Here is a 20,020-nt window from a genome sequence, read left to right on the forward strand (position 1 = left end):
GGACACTGTCTGGACAATCAAATAAACGACTCTGTAAAGGACAATTGTTATTCACCCACATTGTACTTAGGGACCATTCAGCACTTAGGCATGTTCTTGTCACTCATCTGTTCTTTTGTATTTGTGTGTGTCACAATCGTGTCTGTGTGTGTGTGTCACGATCGTGTCTCTGTGTGTGTCACAATCGTGTCTGTGTGTGTGTGTGTGTGTGTGTGTGTGTGTGTGTCACGATCGCATCTGTGTGTGTGTCACAATCGTGTCTGTGTGTGTCACGTTCGTGTCACAATCGTGTCTGTGTGTGTGTGTCACGATCGCGTCTGTGTTTGTGCCTGTGTCTCCGTTCTAGGGCTAAATGAACCTTGTAAAAAAAAACATGTAAAATGTTTGCTGAGCTATATCTCTGTCATACCTAGGGATCCTAAACAGGAGTCTAGCGAAGGGTCTAGTTGCTTGCGCTCTTGCCTGCCTGTCTGCCTGCTTTAGGTTTGGTGGTCACATGACCGCCTCACGAAGAAACAACCGAGCCCCCTCACCTTTTCATAGCTACACACGCATCCACAACTACTATGTTCATCGTGCTCTGCATTCACATGTGTGAGGGATCTTTATATGTACACTGTTACCTGGGAGCTACTCTCATTTCTCTAGGACACTCAGTGTTGAATGAGGGCAGAGAGATTTACTTCCTGCCTGTCACTCTCTCAGCTCCAGTTTGTCTGAGCAGGGAGGATGTTGTTGCTTATGTCACTAAAACGTCCAATTGGATGCCTCCGCTTCTCTAACGCGCGTGCTTGTTGTCTTGCTCTTCCTTCCTCTTTCTCTCCCTCCCTCTCTTGCCCACTCCTTCCTCTCCTCCTCCTCCCTCTGGTATCCTCTCTTCCCGACAGCGGGCAACACAGCCAACTCCTCGGGCATGAACTCTCTGACCTCTCTGGGCACTCTGCAGGGCCTGGCTGGCGCCACCATGGGTCTCAACAACATTAATGCACTTGCAGGTAGCGTCAACAGTGAGTATTCACCATTGGCCGCTCACCACTCATCTCACCACTCATCTCACCACCACCGCCACCACTCAGACACAGGGATACGCTGCTGTTGCAGAGGAACATCATATCTAGAAAGCACCTCCAGTATGTGTTACGAACATTAACTATAATACTGGTAATGATCTGAAGACGGTACTTTAAACACTATCAAAGTCCACTAAAGTCCCGGACCCAAACATCTGTCACTGTGACCCTCAAACTATGCCCATGGTTGCCATGTGGCATCTCTCTGTGTCCACTCCCTGGGAAATCACCTGTTCAGCCTGGCTTTATGCTCCAGGCTGAATCACCCCTAACCCACCACATCCTCACAAAGACCACAGCTACCAATACATCCATCCATTTATTCATCAATCCATCCGCTTCCTGGTTGTGTCACACGGGGTGGTGCCTGTTGTAAGAGTGCTGCTGTTTGTGTTGTCGCTCCACGTCTGTGCGGGGCCGTGTACATGGCACTAGTGAATCTGCACACTCGTGTATGAGTAGAGGTTCATTTGTTCAACAAAAAAGAAAAACCTTTTAGTAGAGGTGGAGAACAAAATATTCTGCGACTCTTGAAAGAATATGGAAGTGGCCTTAATCAGGTTTTAGTGAGTCTACATTTATGAGATGAGCTGTGTCCCAGTAGTCGTAGCAGGCCATGGCAGTGAGTTTCTCTGGCCACACTGAGTCTCTGTCCTGTCATGTCCTGCTACACCTCTGGGGGAAAGTCAAAGTGTGTGGCCTTAATCAGTGTTGTTATGACAGCAGAGATCCTGTAAAACCAGCCCATTCTCCACATTCTCCCCTGACCTTTTCCCGCTTCTTCTACAGTTGCCATATCCGCTTTCTAAATCACCCCACCGCTCAAACACGATGAGAATGCCAGTTTCACATTAATCTTCTTCCCCCTTTCCCCTCCTTCTTTCATTGAAGCACATCTAGGCTTTAATTGAATCGTAAAGGTCAACGGTGCAATTATTCCTGAATAAATGAGTGACCTATAATTTCCAGCGCCGTGGTCATCATTTACCTCTCTGTCAGATGGTGGCGGGCGAAGGGACATTTTGGAATATCGATCCCCTCAGACTGTTGCCCTGCTAGGCAGTACAGCCACACTAACAAGTATAGCTGTCCGTTCTTACCTTGCTGCTCGTCGTTACCTTCTAAATGGCCAAATAAGGACGGGGGCATGCCAGGGACGTGCTGTTTGATTGGTGTTTGACACTGTTGGTCTGGGGTCTGATTGGTCGAACAGTAGTGAGGTGATTTCTCCTCTGTGTGGGTGGTGAAAACAGCAAAGAGCGATAGATTGAGCGACGCTATTAAGGAGATTGAGTTATTGGATCTTGAGTACACTAGCGGGTTCTGAAGTGTGGATGTTAAACTCGTACATTAGGCCTTGAGTGTCTTGTGTGTGTCGTGCAGTGTGTGGTGGGGGGGTGGGGGGGGCTAGGGATGTTGTCATGGTGATATTTCAGCTGCTTATTTCTGCTGTGGTGTTCCAGTTTGCATGGGTCAGGCCAGGCTCTCCATTCACCTCTGTGTTATGTGTTTTAATGTCTATTACATGTAGGACATGTGTATTATGCATGTGTGTGAGTGTGTGTGTGTGTGTGTGTGTGTGTGTGTGTGTGTGTGTGTGTGTGTGAGAGATGAAATAAGTCAATATTTTGTGCATATAGTTATATATCCTGTACAAAATGTTTTGAAATGTGTTTTACATTGTGTATGTATGTTGAGTGAATGAGTGTGTGTATGTATTGTACACTACCGTTCAAAAGTTTGGGGACACATAGAAATGTCCTTGTTTTTGAAAGAAAGCACTTTTTTTTGTCCATTCAAAGGTCAACGGTGCAGTCTCAAACACCAGTCTCAACGTCAACAGTGAAGAGGTGACTCCGGGATGCTGGCCTTCTAGGCAGAGTTCCTCTGTCCAGTGTCTGTGTTCTTTTGCCCATCTTAATATTTTATTTTTATTGGCCAGTCTGAGATATGGCTTTTTCTTTGCAACTCTGTCTAGAAGGCCAGCATCCCGGTGTCGCATCTTCACTGTTGACGTTGAGACTGGTGTTTTGCGGGTACTATTTAATGAAGCTGCCAGTTGAGGACTTGTGAGGTGTCTGTTTCTCAAACTAGACACTCTAATGTACTTGTCCTCTTGCTCAGTTGTGCACCGGGGCCTCCCAATCCTCTTTATATTCTGGTTAGAGCCAGTTTGCACTGTTCTGTGAAGGGAGTAGTACAAAGTGTTGTACGAGATCTTCAGTTTCTTGGCAATTTCTCACACGGAATAGCCTTCATTTCTCAGAACAAGAATAGACTGACGAGTTTCAGAAGAAAGTCTTTGTTTCTGGCAATTTTGAACCTGTAATCGAACCCACAAATACTGATGCTCCAGATACTCAACTAGTCTAAAGAAGGCCAGTTTTATTGCTTTTTAAATCAGCACCACAGTTTTTAGCTGTGCTAACATATTTGCAAAAGGGTTTTCTAATGATCAATTAGCCTTTTAAAATGATAAACTTGGATTAGCTAACACAACGTGCCATTGGAACACAGGAGTGATGGTTGCTGATAATGGGCCTCTGTACACCTATGTAGCCGTTTCCAGCTACAATAGTCATTTACAACATTAACAATGTCTATACTGTATTTCTGACCAATTTGATGTTATTTGAATGGACAAAAAATGTGCTTTCTTTCAAGAACAAGGACATTTCTAAGTGACCCCAAACTTTTGAACGGTAGTGAGTGAGTGTGTATGTTGAGTTTTTGTGTGTGTGTGTGTGTGTGTGTGTGTGTGTGTGTGTGTGTGTGTGTGTGTGTGTGTGTGTGTGTGTGTGTGTGTGTGTGTGTGTGTGTGTGTGTGTGTGTGTGTGTGAGTGAATGAGTGTGAGTGAATGAGTGTATGTTGAGTGAATGAGTGTGTACTGTATGTATAATGAGTGTGTGTATGTTGAGTGAATGAGTGTGTACTGTATGTATAATGAGTGTATGTTGAGTGAATGAGTGTGTACTGTATGTATAATGAGTGTGTGTGTGATTAAACACAACCTGCAGTGGAGCTCTAATGAGTAAGTGCATTCTTCTTTTTGTACTGTTGGGTTTTATGTAAAGTTGCACAAATGCTCTCAGGTATGGCGGCCCTGAACGGAGGCCTGGGCGGCGCGGGGCTGACCAACGGCACGGCGGGCACCATGGACGCGCTCACACAGGCCTACTCAGGGATCCAGCAGTATGCAGCCGCAGCCCTGCCCACCCTCTACAGCCAGTCCCTGCTGCAGCAGCAAGGTGCCGCCGGCAGCCAGAAAGAGGGTCAGTGGGCGTGGGGTGGAGCCAGGGGGCGGAGGGAAGGGACAGGGGGAGGGAAGAGACAGGAGGGTGGAGGGGGTTCTGGAGAGTTGAGGGGGAAGTGAAGGAATCAAGCGGTGGAGTGTTGGGAGAGAGGTATGCACTCCCAATACAGCCAGACCCGACTGCAATAGTCTAACTGGCACAAGAAGCTTTCTAGTGAGATTACTAATGCAACAACGATACTAACCAGGGGTAGCCAGAAACAGGTTGGGCACTGAGGGTAGAGCATAGTGGGATAAAGACGTATGCATTAACTCTCTATAATCTCTTTACTCTGTATGTCTCTGGGTTTAACCCTTACCCGGTACTGTCCCATGTCTCTCTCCTGTTAGGGCCTGAAGGTGCCAACCTGTTCATCTACCACCTGCCCCAGGAGTTTGGGGACCAGGACATCCTGCAGATGTTCATGCCTTTTGGAAACGTGGTCTCTGCCAAAGTCTTCATTGACAAACAGACAAACCTGAGCAAGTGCTTCGGTACGTCCGCCAGCACAAACGCACTGAAAACACACAACACCTGTGTATGAATTACATGTTGTATTCCTGTTAGTGCACCCTCTCTCTCTCTAACTCGCTCTCCCTCTCTCCTCTCTTGTACCCTGTCCATTTCCTTCTCTGCCTCCCAGGCTTCGTCAGCTATGACAATCCCGTGTCGGCGCAGGCAGCCATCCAGGCCATGAATGGCTTCCAGATCGGCATGAAGAGGCTGAAGGTGCAGCTCAAGCGCTCCAAGAACGACAGCAAACCATACTGATCTTAGCACTAGGGCCTATCTGCTCCCATGTTACCACTGCTAGGGTAAGTCCCCATACGAGCCACGACCTCTACACAGGGACTGGGGGAGGGAAGTGGAGGGAGGGGGGGAGACCATATTTGACCACCAGAGGGAGACACTACTTTCTCCTTGAGTTTTTTTTTTTTTTAGCTTTTTTGTTTAGCAGTATTATTTATTATTACTATTATGATTTTTTTGTATTATCTTTCACATGAATGCTTCCATTACCACCTTTATTTTGTACCACTTAAAAAAAAGTAGCTATCATCGGTAGCTTTTTCAGTTGTAAAACATATTTAATTTTCTACGTGATTATTTATATACTGTTATGAGAATAATTTCATTACTCGAAAAACAGAGTAAGAAAAAAAACAGAAGCTATATGATTTAGTTTTTTCTCTTTGTGAACCTGAGGCCTGATAAAATGTTGAGATAAAGGGTTCATTTCTGACACACCACGCACCGATATGCACATGACCCTTGACCTCCTGGTGTTGGTTTCCGGGCCAACCCCCGCTGCTTCTCTGACCCCTGATACCTGCTGACACACCATGGAACAAAGGGTTAAAAAACGAAACTTAGTGGCCTCTCACCTGTTAGTCGGTCAATGACAGCATCCCATACACTCCTCTATTTCATTACTATCAGGACTCCAGTCATTTTCATTTCTTAATGTGGAGAATGCTTATTTCACACTAAAACAATGTTAGCAAACTATGATTTTCTGGGTCAGATCACATTGGTCTTTGTTGAAAGGGATATTGTGTAGAACATTTTCAAAGTAACATCCAGAATCCGATGAAGGCTATAAGAAAAAAAAAATGTATGGGTGGGAAGTTAACTGAAAATACTTGATGTTTCTTGAGAGATAAAGAAAGAAATTCAAAGTACCGAAAGCCACAGGCCTGTACATTTTATTTGTAAAAAAAGCAGTTCTATTTTTATACCAAATTTTTACTGCCTCAGAAAAAAATGATTTTATTTATTGCCTATCGTTAAGTTATTGGACTCCTATAAAGAACAGAATCCATTAGAATAGAACCTTGTTGAGTAGTCTTCTGAAATTCGGAACTGTAGAATTCTCTAGAACAGAGCCAGGTTCACACCTCGCTCTACCTCTGCTCCCTTCACTTTCACACACCTCTCTCTGTCTGTGCATCACATCTGTCCATCTGTGATCAGCTCTTTCTCTCTCTCTCTCTCTCTCTCTCTCTCTCTCTCTCTCTCCCTCTCTCTCTTTCTCTCTCCATCAGTATCGGTACTTCACCTGTCAAATTTCAACCTTTCCTTGCGTTTCGTTTTTTTGTTCACGTGTTTGTTTCGTTATGTTTCGTTTGTTTGTACTGTACAAAAACTTTTAAACAGTTTCTCCCAAATGACAATCCATCCTCCTTGCTCTGTAGGAGCATGTGGTACTGATGGATATAACTTTGGGTGCTCTGTGTGTGAGTGTGTGATAGTGTGTTTGTACTGTAAATGTGTGTGTCTGTTAGTATTAATCCAAATTGTATATCATTTTTGTACAAAAAAAATGAAATAACGAGAGATAAAAAATTGCCAATTGTGTAGTGGGTGGTGTTGCCATTATGACCTGGTGGTTTGCATTGTTGTTTTGTTGTGTGTTGTTCCCCTGATTTTAATGCTGTAGTAATGTGGTGCCCTGGCTCTCTGTTCTGTGTGTAACTCTCTCCTCTCCCCTGTTTTCTTCCTATAGAACCCATCTCCATGCCTGTTAGCTCATCGTTTGCCTAGCATGTCTCTGTGGCGTGGCGTCCAAAAACAAAAAAATACAAAAAAGTCTCATCGTTCCGTCATTGTTTTCTGATGTCTTTTCTGAGCTCACCTGATCATAACCTGGTCTCCGCCTACTGACCTTTTGAACTTAGCTTGACCTTTTTGGACTTTTTTTGCATGTGACCTCATGTTGTTCTATTTTGGGGAGGTGGGGTAGATGGGGTACATTGTGGATGAAGGAGGGCGGGAGGGAGGGAGGGAGGGAGAAAGGGGGGAGCGAATCAATGTGAAAAAGTATAGCATCATTCATACAAAAAGACAGAACTCTTACAGACAAAAACAAAACGTTTCTTTTTAAAAACAGAAAAACCCTGTGGCAAAATGATTTCCATTAGATTAATTTAGTTATGTTACGTTTCCTTCTTATGTTGGGTTTCGTTTTTTGTTCCTTTTTTTCAGTTAAAGTAAACTTGAAAGTTCAGCACAGGGATTGGCATGCTGTCTTGTTTCTGGCTCCACTAGCAATATGAGGCCAGAAGCGGACACTGTCTGTGTCCATGAAAAATAGACTACTTCCAAACAGTTCTGAATAAAAACTGTCTGATCAATATTAGACTCTCTCAGAGCTCTGTAATTGTTTTTACATTTTTCAGGCAGTGTAAAGTTTTTTGATAAGGCCATTTTAAGTGGCTCTGTTTCTCATTAAAGTATATATAGAACCACTTTTTTCTAGAGTAGTTTAAGGTATTACAAAAATGTCAACAAAAAAAGACTTGCCCTGTTTGGGGGGAGAAATGCTACCTACGTGTCACCTTTTGCTGAACTGACTCACAGATAGACAATCCGTGGTTTAAATGCACATGATGAACAAATGACCTATATTTTCTACTGTTTAAATTATAGAGCGAAAAAAAAAGAAGAAAATACCTGTAACCCGCGTTAACGTTGGTGCTTCTTGTGAGTTTAGTTTTGGTTTCATTACAAGTCTAACGGTCTTAAGTGTCTCATGTTTTTAAAGAGAAGACTAAAAAAAAATCTGTTTACTTGAACAATAGACAAAGCCTTTCATATGAATACTATTATAATTGTTCCTTTTGTCTTTTTTTTTAAGCAGTCCCAATTTGCTAAATTTCTTGTTGGGTAATTAGCTATATAAAATTCCTAAAAAATATATATATGAATATATAAATATATAACATGTCGGCTTGTGAAGCATCAATGTTAATATAATTTTATTTCTATCGTGGGAAACAATATTTAGATGTGTTTTGTTGTTCATTATAATGTGATTTTCTTTACTTATAAAGAAAAAAAGACAAGATCGGTGGAGTTTAGTGCCAAATTCTGAAGGTACATCCTGTCTATAGCGCGTCAGTGTATTTCTTGTAAAATTATTTGATAACATGGGTATTTTATTAAGTGTTTTGTATGGATCCCTCATATGTAAAAATATAGATTTAAAAAAGAGTTTGTTAACTTGCTATTCTGTGGTCTTGTTGCCTGAAACTGTTCATGTTTTGCTTTTTTTTGTAAAGATGTAAAAAGTGCCCATGTGTCATATATATATACACACACTCGCACACTCGCACGTGTACACACACACACTCATGCAGACCTCACAGTTGACTTTACTTTGTTGTTGTGTATGAGAGCCCCTGAGTGTGAGAGCCTTTACAGTCCAGTTTCCATGTTCCTGCCCACCAGCCTTTACATTACTGTTCACATGCTCTCTCTCACATACGTCACTCACATACATCACTCACACACACAGTTCTCACATGAGCCATTATACAGAGAATTCTGCAAAGCCTTATCACAGGCCCTCACATGAACACTCACATGAACACGCTCACATTCTCGCCGAACACTCTCACTTCATCCTTTCGCTTTGACAAATGTAAAGCCTTATTTTAAGCTTCATCTCTCTCATTATAACCTAAATCAAGGACAAGTTTTTAGTTGAAGTTGCTACAGACTGGGATGGGGGCATCGTTATTTGCTGGTCATGTTTGCGTCACCTCAAACAACATGAATGCGTTGCTTTCATGAGGTAAGTGAAGGGCAAGACTTTCCCACACAAGCCTCAAACCCTGCCCAGACCCAGACAAAATGACGTTGATAGTACAGAATGATTTTCAGCTGTTTTGTTGTTTCTTCCGTTGACAGTTTCTTATGGACATGTACCAGTATTGGTAATTACACCATTATTACAAAAATATGTTTGCCCTGTTGTAAATGTTGTGTAACTGGCCAAAACAGTGTTGAGATGCCAAAGTATTATGTCAAGATTCTCATAGTCAATCCGTTTACATGACACAATGCTGTCTGTCCGTCAGTCTCAGTATTCTGTAAAACTGCCCCGATTCCCTTCCCTGGAAACCTAGTTTACGGTCTGCAAAACGCAGCACTATTTTATACAAAAACTCACCAGTCGCCTTAACCAGGGAGTGTTGTATCGAAAGACTTGTCTAATAGGATCTAAAATCTGTATGTAAGTAGGTGGTGTTTGCCAAGTCTAAGTGTACTACTGTATTGTACTGTACCTCCAGCTTCTCCAACTCTGGGTAAGCATGTCACCATTTTGTCCCACAAAACAGAGTAGAGAAGCAAAATGGCCACCTTCTTCTTTAGTGTGGCTCTCAAACTGAAAACCAAGGGAAAAGAAATAAGTTATTGTTATCCGTTTCATCGTCTTTTTACAGAATAACAAGGTTTATTTGAAATGCCGAGCCAAATGGAGGAGGGTTCGTAAAGTGCAGACAGGGGAAATAAAATTAGATGAAAGGGTAGCTTCAGTTCTTAGACAGCAAAACAACAGTCTCAGCCAAGAGGCAGGGCCTTTTCCATGTCAAATGACCAAGTCAATGCCAAACTTCAGTTGAGTCCATAGCATACCAAATTGACATTTCCTAAAGCAGTAAGCATGAGTAATGCCATAAAAACAGCTCTAACTACCTGCACAAAAGTAATCAGGATTGCCAATATGTCATACTACACATATATCAGTGTTAGTAGATAATTTTGTCATTAACGTGCGCTGATCGTAGTCTCCTTAGGCTAAGACCCTTCAGGAATCCTCTCTGAGAGGAACATCTTTGCACTCTAAATACATTAGGTAACATAAACAGACAACAGAGCTACATCTACTCACGGTGCAGCATAATGTGTTGCAGGCGTAGAGGATTTGGTTTTTCTGTTTGTTTTCGGTTCATCCCTTAGCCAACTACTTATACTTTGGGAGATGGTAATGTGTGGACATGTGTGTGTTTTTACAGAACTTAAGCATCCCCCAATTCCCAAATCTCACACACACACACACACACACACACACACACACACACACACACACACACACACACACACACACACACACACACACACACACAGCGTGGGTTGGCACAGTGTAGTCTGATTGAAGTTGCAGTCTGTTAGATGTTTCTGAAAAAGCACAAGAGTGTCCTCCGCAGACAGACCGTTAGACAGGAGTGTCTGTTGAGTGCCTCACATCTCAGGGGCTGTCATCACCGATGCTTGTTGTAATCTTTCAATCTTGTCACTGTTCCGTTCTCTGTTCTCTTTCTTTCTTAATTATCTAAAGTGCTATTTATCAAACAATTACATTTTAAAGGAAAAAAACAACTTGTAGTTTCTTTGCATTTTGGCTTATTATGTCAAGTTTTGGGGGGAAATGTTTGTTTTCTCTCTCTTTCTGTGCCGTAAAGAGCTTGTTGTCTGTAGATTAATATCATTTTGTTTGATTCTAAAGGATTTCAATAGTTTTAAGTATTGTCTTGAGAGAAGCCAAAGTCAGTGCATTTCAGTGGATTCTGTAAGCGTGATGTATGTTTGTTTGACAACACTTCGAAATCTGTCATTGGATGGGATTGAAAAAGTACAAAAAATGCAGGCTTTCCTATTTCTACAAATGATTGTACTTATGCATTTTGTACCAGTGAAACTTTTTATACTGGAGATTAAAGGAAACAAAAAAAAATGATTAGAAAACAAACCTGTCTGGCCTCGTGATGTGGCCTGACCTTTGTTGACTGGTTCCCGAGTATGATTTATAGCTGGCATCAAGAAAGTTGTCTTTTGATATACGATTTTCTAGAAGAACTTTGGCTTGGTTTCTTTAATTAATTAACTTCTTATTTTTCCTTACTTCAGTGTTGTTCTTTTTGCAAAGAGGGGTTAGGCGAGTGTTGGTTTCTTTATGGCTTATAAATAGTTATAGCCATTTGTCTATACAAAAAAAAACGGTAAGTTTCATTTAACTTCTGTATTGTGACGTCTACATGATAAGACAATTAGGAATATAAATATTTAGTCACCTTCAGTGGATTAATGTATTAGTTTAATAAAAAGATAAACTAATTAGAGGTTTTTGTTTTTAACTGTTTAGATTTTTCTGGTTTCTCTGTCCTCTGTGAACTAACTGTGTAGCTGAAGCAGTCAGAATTATTTTTGTAAACGTATGTTCTTGTGTGATGCAGTTATTTGCTTCTGTCTCCGATATTAAACCATTTTTCCTAATACTCGTCTCTCTGTGTGTGTGTTGTTGTTGTGTTCCAGTGGCTGTCTGATGTCGTAACGTTTCACACAACCCCACGTTTCACGTCTCTACCTCTCCTTTTCTCTCTCAATCTCTCTTTTCCTCTCTGGTGTTTTTGTTCCTTGTTTTACACATAGTACAGTTGATTTCATCCCCAAGTGACAACTCACTATGGTGTCCTCACTAAACATGGTAAATATACATCAAGGTGTGTCTATGTATATTACTGTGTAGCCCAAGATGATGTGACAGTTCATCACCTTTTGGAAAAAAAATTCAATTGTCAATCAAATTTGTAAAACAAAATTCTACTTTAGGCTGTGGTGCTTGGGGGCCATGATAATGAAATATATTTCAACAATAAATAGCATGACAGGATTTTGTGAGTTGTAGGAACACAAAACTGTTATCTTACTTAATCACTCTCACAACAATTGAATGATCATAAATCGAGCTCTGTGCCTACCGGCCTTGCGTCATCCTCCAATGTGTCTCTGCCTGACTACCTAATTGGCCGGAAGGTTTCAAAAGAGGGCAGGTCTTTCTGCTGTCCCTGATTAGGAAACGGCTGCTATTGGCCAATGTGAGGGTTCCCTCATCAGGGATTGGCCTGTGCTGTACACTGTTCTGGGCATGGTCTGTCTACTATGTCTGTGTCCAACTCCACTTCTGTACCGTGTCAGTACTGCATCCCCTAATATGTAGAGAAATAGGAAAGGAAAGTGTCAAAGCTACAGCCTTTAAACATAGATTCCCTATCAATTTGACCAATGACAATGTATCCAATTACAGAATGATGTGTGTACTTTTATAGAAGGATCTCACACTATGTGTGTCCTGCTACATTTACAGGACCCTTCATTTCTACGCCTCACAACAATTTTGATCTACAAAAATGAGGTCTGGCTGGTGCTGGAGGCAAACAACTGCAACCATTCTTTTCTTTTTTTTTTGCGTCAAGGGATATTATTTTCTTTCATCAGTGCAATACTCAACCAAGCCTATTATGAAATATAGTTTGTTTTTAGGAAGGACATACAATAAAACTCATATAGCGTGTGGATCATAACCGTAGGTAGATTACTATTATCATAATCTTACCTAGAATTTCAGAAAGAGGATCATGTTTGTTTTCTCTCATGTGGTTATCCATTTTCCGTTCAACAATCCAATGCCAAAGGAGGTGGGGAAAATGTCTTTTAAAAAGCACATTTAATGCTTTATCTCTGACAGAAAAAGGGACGCAAAGAAAATTCCTCCAATTCTGCCATGTCTGGTTGGCATTATTATGAAGGGACACAATTGTGGGGTTGTTATTTCCCAATTTACACACGCTCAACCTGGTAAATATCCAAACCTACACTGAGTATACAAAACATTAAGAACATGACAGACTGACCATGACAGACTGACCAGGTGAATCCGTTTTTTCACGCTCAACAGTTTCATGTGTGTATCAAGAAGCATTGGAGTCAACATTGGCAAGCATCCTTGTGGAACGCTTTCGACACTTTGCAGAGTCCATTCCCCGACAAATTGGGGGAGACGGGTGAAACTCAATATTAGGAAGGTGTTTTCACCGGATTTGAGTTTCGCAACCAGGACTGCGAAAGCAACTCTACCATCGCATCACCTGCTATCAAAAAGGGCCAATCAGGTAGGTGCACACTCACTATGACCTCTGACCTCACCTGGAGACTACAGCCACATGTCAGGTAAGATCCTCCCAACACATAACGTCTAAGTAACATGGAAAAGTACTACGTCTAACCAGGTAATCCACATCAATCAAACATCAGACTATGCTCATTTCTTCATGACACATGCCATCAGGGTCACTTATTTAAAAAACGTGTATTCAGGCAAGGTACTGTTAAGATAGTAGTAGACACTAGCAAGACTGTTTCAAGGGGTTTTCATAGACTAATAGTAATGAAATAGTAGGGCACTGACAGTTACAAATGATATACAAGTAATACACTGCACTATGTTTATACAATAGAAAAGTCTGAGAGAGAACTGTCAGACACAGCAGTGTTTACATCACCGCTACACAGAACTGCTCCATAATTCAAATGTTTAGACACCCTACAGGGATACCGGCACAGCACACACTTCCAAAACTACACTGCCACACTCTCCCTCTACCAGACTCCCTATGGGGACAGTAAAAACACTTCCTTCTGTAACTGGGAGGTGTACTTTCCAGACACTTCTACAGAGGAAAGGAAGAGAGAGAGAGAGGGAGAGAAAGAGAATAGGAGATGGAAGAGGGAGAGAGAACAGGAGATGGGAAAGTGAGAGAGAACACAGGGGTATACTACAAAGCAGGATCAATGAGTTAGCCCATGGCGCTGGAAGTTTTGGGTGGGTGTGCTAATGGTAGGGGGGGTGGCTAAATATACACTGAACAAAAATATAAACGCAACATGTAACAATTTCAAAGATTTTACTGAGTTACAGTTCATAGGAAATCAGCCAGATGGAATAAATTCATTATGCCTAATATATGGATTTCACATGACTGGAATACAAATATGGACCATAAAAAAAAGTAGGGGTGTGGATCAGAAAATCAGTCTGTATCTGGTGTGACCACCATTTGCCTCATTCAGTGCAACATCTTCTTTGCATAGAGTTGATCAAGCTGTTGATTGTAGAATGTTGTCCCACTCCTCTTCAATGGCTGTGCGAAGTTGCTGGATATTGGTGGGAACTGAAACACGCTGTCGTACACATTGATCCAGAGCATCCCAAACAGGCTCAATGGGTGACATGTCTGGTGAATAAATTGTCTTCGATAAAATGTAATTGTGTTCATTGTCCGTAGCTTATGCCTGCCCATACCATTACCCCATCACCACCATGGGGCACTCTTCACAACGTTGACATCAGCAAACCGCTCGCCCACACGAAGCCGTACACGCTGTCAGCCATCTGGATTCTGACAGTTTGTGCAGAAATTCTTTGGTTGTGCAAAGCCACAGTTTCATCAGCTCTCTGGGTGGCTGGTCTCAGATGATCCACTGGGTGAAGAAGCCGGATGTTGAGGTCCTGGGCTGGCGTGGTTACACGTGGTCTGCGGTTGTGAGGCCGGTTGGACGTACTGCCAAATTCTCTAAAACGACATTGGAGGTGGCTTATGGTAGAGAAATTAACATTCAAATATCTGGCAACAGCTCTGGTGGACATTATTGCAGTCAGCATGGCAATTGCATGCTACCTCAAAACTTGAGACATCTGTGGCATTGTGTTGTTTGACAAAACTGCACATTTTAGAGTGGCCTTTTATTGTCGCCAGCACAAGGTGCACCTGTGTAATGATCATTTCGTTTAATCAGCTTCTTAAAATGCCACACCTGTCAGGGGAATGGATTATCTTGGCAAAAGATAAATTCTCATTAAAAGGGATGTAAACAAATTTGTGCACAAATTGAAAGAAATAAGCTTTTTGTGCTAATGGCAACTATCTGGTATCTTATATTTTAGCTCATGGAACATGAGGTGCACACTCACTATATTTTTGTTCAGTGTAGCTATGTCAAATCGAATCAAATCAAATTGTATTTGTCACATGCGCAGAATACAACCTTACCATGAAATGCTTACTTACAAGCCTTTAATTAACCAACAATGCAGTTCAAGAAATAGAGTTGAGAAAAGTTCAAAAAGTAACAAGAAAATGACATGACAATAACAAGGCTATATACTGGCATGCATAGATATACATACTATGCATGCCAGTCTTTCTTGGCTAAGAGTTGAGGAGAGACTGACTGCATCACTTCTTATTTTTATAAGAAACATTAATGTGTTGAAAATCCCAAATTGTTTGCATAGTCAACTTACACACAGCTCTGACACACACACTTATCCCACCAGACATGCTACCATGGGTCTTCTCATAGTCCCCAAATCCAGAACAAATTCAAGAAAGCGTACAGTATTATATAGAGCCCTTATTGCATGGAACTTCCTTCCATCACATATTGCTCAAATAAACGGCAAACCTGGTTTCAAAAAACAGATAAAGCAACACCTCACGGCACAACACCTCTCCCCTATTTGACCTAGATAGTTTGTGTGTATGCATTGATATGTAGGCTGTGTGCCTTTTTAAAAATGTACTGTATGTAGTTTTGTCCTTGAGCTGTTCTTGTCTAATGATGTTCTGTATTATGTTTCATGTTTTGTGTGGACCCCCCCTGCTTTTGCAACAGCCAATGGGGATCCTAGTAAAATACCAAAATATACAGGGGATTGGTTAGGAGTCCGTAAAATGGCAGCCATCCAAAATGGCAGCCCATTTCAAGCTTATCTATTCTAAAAACAAACAATGTATTGCAGAAAATTCCAGCAAGTTAGCTGTCTAACTCCTTGATCTTGCGTTGTAGCAGGTTCGCAACTTTCACTGGGGACACACATTCTGAAAATGCATTTTTATACCCCCCAGTTTTATCATTGGAATGTGATACAAAACAACTTAAAGGTGTGGTTTGGGACCATGCGGATGCCTCTGGGCGGTTGGGTAGGCTGTTAGGAGTGTTTATTCGACTTGATTTAGGACCATGCGGACACCACAGAGTGGCCTGGCAGGCTGTGTGAAGGCAAAGCTTCTGGAAGGCAAAGCTTCTGGAAGGCAAAGCTTCTGGAAGGCAAAGCTTCTGGAAGGCTGGCTGGGCCAGCATGGGATAGTTGAGCATAGTTCAGCGTACGCGTTACGGTCTTTCACCGAGTTGTAAAAATAACAGAAACTAGCTCCTCTTGAGGTGACTGCTATAGCTGGCAAGGTAACTGATGTTTAACTTCACAGAAGAAAAAAAATAAACTAGTGTTTATTCGCAGTGCTGATCTAGAATTGTAACTGACATGTAACGTTAGCTAATGTTTCCTCCCCTCTCGACTGAGGTGAATGAATAAGCTACACTAGTGAGTAGCTTCCACAGCCAGGTCAGCTCTAGCTTCTAGTTATCTGTTAGTAATAATAGCCACCTCATATCGCTATCTATCTAACAGCAGTTGTTTGTATGGACATGTTTTATAGCCTTTGTTTTGTCACGTTTCAGAAGTAAATTAACTTGGCAAGCTTTCGCCAGTTGATGTCCCGTTAGAGAAAGAGCTGGCCAAAAGTTGGGTTACATTACAGTGGCAACCCGTCATTCAGGGCAGGTGGGGCACCATTCTAGCAAAACTAATTATATATATATATATATACTGCTCAAAAAAATAAAGGGAACACTTAAACAACACATCCTAGATCTGAATGAAAGAAATAATCTTATTAAATACTTTTTTCTTTACATAGTTGAATGTGCTGACAACAAAATCACACAAAAATAATCAATGGAAATCCAATTTATCAACCCATGGAGGTCTGGATTTGGAGTCAAACTCAAAATTAAAGTGGAAAACCACACTACAGGCTGATCCAACTTTGATGTAATGTCCTTAAAACAAGTCAAAATGAGGCTCAGTAGTGTGTGTGGCCTCCACGTGCCTGTATGACCTCCCTACAACGCCTGGGCATGCTCCTGATGAGGTGGCGGACGGTCTCCTGAGGGATCTCCTCCCAGACCTGGACTAAAGCATCCGCCAACTCCTGGACAGTCTGTGGTGCAACGTGGCGTTGGTGGATGGAGCGAGACATGATGTCCCAGATGTGCTCAATTGGATTCAGGTCTGGGGAACGGGCGGGCCAGTCCATAGCATCAATGCCTTCCTCTTGCAGGAACTGCTGACACACTCCAGCCACATGAGGTCTAGCATTGTCTTGCATTAGGAGGAACCCAGGGCCAACCGCACCAGCACATGGTCTCACAAGGGGTCTGAAGATCTCATCTCGGTACCTAATGGCAGTCAGGCTACCTCTGGCGAGCACATGGAGGGCTGTGCGGCCCCCCAAAGAAATGCCACCCCACACCATGACTGACCCACCGCCAAACCGGTCATGCTGGAGGATGTTGCAGGCAGCAGAACGTTCTCCACGGCGTCTCCAGACTCTGTCACGTCTGTCACGTGCTCAGTGTGAACCTGCTTTCATCTGTGAAGAGCACAGGGCACCAGTGGCGAATGTGCCAAACGCCCTGCACGGTGTTGGGCTGTAAGCACAACCTCCACCTGTGGACGTCGGGCCCTCATACCACCCTCGTGGAGTCTGTTTCTGACCGTTTGAGCAGACACATGCACATTTGTGGCCTGCTGGAGGTCATTTTGCAGGGCTCTGGCAGTGCTCCTCCTGCTCCTCCTTGCACAAAGGCGGAGGTAGCGGTCCTGCTGCTGGGTTGTTGCCCTCCTACGGCCTCCTCCACGTCTCCTGATGTACTGGCCTGTCTCCTGGTAGCGCCTCCATGCTCTGGACACTACGCTGACAGACACAGCAAACCTTCTTGCCACAGCTCGCATTGATGTGCCATCCTGGATGAGCTGCACTACCTGAGCCACTTGTGTGGGTTGTAGACTCCGTCTCATGCTACCACTAGAGTGAAAGCACCGCCAGCATTCAAAAGTGACCAAAACATCAGCCAGGAAGCATAGGAACTGAGAAGTGGTCTGTGGTCCCCACCTGCAGAACCACTCCTTTATTGGGGGTGTCTTGCTAATTGCCTATAATTTCCACCTGTTGTCTATTCCATTTGCACAACAGCATGTGAAATTTATTGTCAATCAGTGTTGCTTCCTAAGTGGACAGTTTGATTTCACAGAAGTGTGATTGACTTGGAGTTACATTGTGTTGTTTAAGTGTTCCCTTTATTTTTTGGAGCAGTGTATATATATATATAGTACCAGTCAAAGTTTGGACACACCTACTCATTCAAGGGTTTTTCTTTATTTTTACTATTTTACAAGGTGGCTACTTTGAAGAATCTCAAATATAAAATATATTTTGATTTGTTTAACACTTTTTTGATTACTACATGATTCCATATGTGTTATTTCATAGTTGTGATTTCTTCACTATTTTTCTACAATGTAGAAGATAGTAAAAATAAAGATAACCCTTTGAATGAGTAGGTGTGTCCAAACTTTTGACTGGTACTGTATATTTACCAAAAAATATATGGGAGATTGGAAATGATGCAGACAATTACATTGATGGAAGCCACAATCTATCTGCAATATTAAAGCTGATCTACCCATAAAAAAATTATAATAATATTATATATCTTTTTTTATTATTATGTTCTCCCCCTGCGTTGTAGTATACCCCTTAGGAGATGGGAAAGTAAGAGAGAACAGGCAATAGGAAAGTGAGGGAGAGTGAGTACAGGAGATATTAAAGTGAGGGAGAGTGAGTACAGGAGACGGGACAGTGAGGGAAAGTGAGTACAGGAGACGGGAAAGTGAGGGAGTGAGTACAGGAGATAGGAAAGCAGTGGTGTCAAGTACTTAAGTAAAAATACTTGAAAGTACTACTTAAGTAGTTTTTTGGGGTATTTATGTTTGACTACTTTTACTTTACTACATTCCTTAAGAAAATATTGTACTTTTTACTCCATACATTTTCCTTGTCACCCATAAGCACTCGTTACATTTTGAACACTTAGCAGGACAGAAAACTAGTCTAATTCACACACTTATCAACCGAACATCCCTGGTCATCCCTACTGCCTCTGATCTGGCGGACTCACTAAACAGAGAACATCCCTGGTCATCCCTACTGCCTCTGATCTGGCAGGCAGACTCACTAAACAGAGAACAGCCCTGGTCATCCCTACTGCCTCTGATCTGGCAGACTCACTAAACAGAGAACATCCCTGGTCATCCCTACTGCCTCTGATCTGGCAGACTCACTAAACAGAGAACATCCCTGGTCATCCCTACTGCCTCTGATCTGGCAGACTCACTAAACAGAGAACATCCCTGGTCATCCCTACTGCCTCTGATCTGGCAGACTCACTAAACAGAGAACATCCCTGGTCATCTCTACTGCCTCTGATCTGGCAGACTCACTAAACAGAGAACATCCCTGGTCATCTCTACTGCCTCTGATCTGGCAGACTCACTAAACACACTAATGCTTCCTTTGTAAATTGTGTCTGAATGTTGGAGTGTGCCCATTGCTTTCTGCAAATAAAATAAAAACAAGAAAATGGTGTCATCTGGTTTGCTTAATATATGGAATTTGAAATGATTTATACTTTTACTTTTGATACTGAAGTATATTTTAAACAAAATACTTTTATACTTTTATTCAAGTAGAATTTTACTGGGTGACTTTTACTTTTACTTGAGTCATTTTCTATTAAGGTATCATTACTTTTACTCAAGTATGATAGTTGGGTACTTTTTCCACCATTGTGGGAAAGTGAGTACAGGAGATGGGAAAGTGTGGGAGATTGAGAACAATGAAGATGGGCAAGTGGGAGAGAGTGAGAGAGCGGGTGAGAACAGGAGATGGGAAAGTGTGAGAAAGCGGGTGAGAACAGGAGATGGAAAGTGTGAAAGAGCGAGTGAGAACAGGAGATGGGAAAGTGTGAGAGAGAACAGGAGATGGGAAAGTGTGAAAGAGCGAGTGAGAACAGGAGATGGGAAAGTGTGAGAGAGAACAGGAGATGGGAAAGTGTGAAAGAGCGGGTGA

The 20,020-nt window shown here is 42.3% G+C and overlaps 1 protein-coding gene across 1 annotated transcript in view; it reads left to right on the forward strand.

Moving 5' to 3' along the window:
• The window catches only part of LOC106609337 (CUGBP Elav-like family member 2), a 123,022-nt gene extending 111,599 nt beyond the window's left edge, over positions 1-11,423 (forward strand). Inside the window, exons 10-13 of the mRNA XM_082977220.1 lie at positions 888-1,007; positions 4,164-4,343; positions 4,715-4,858; positions 5,008-11,423. Of these exons, the coding sequence (XP_082833346.1) occupies positions 888-1,007; positions 4,164-4,343; positions 4,715-4,858; positions 5,008-5,135 (572 nt within the window). The 3' untranslated portion in view covers positions 5,136-11,423. The remainder of the gene's footprint in view (positions 1-887; positions 1,008-4,163; positions 4,344-4,714; positions 4,859-5,007) is intronic.
• The last annotated feature ends 8,597 nt before the right edge of the window (positions 11,424-20,020 follow it).

This window comes from Salmo salar, chromosome 07, assembly GCF_965601325.2.
Source record: "Salmo salar chromosome 07, fSalSal1, whole genome shotgun sequence".
NCBI lineage: Eukaryota > Metazoa > Chordata > Actinopteri > Salmoniformes > Salmonidae > Salmo > Salmo salar.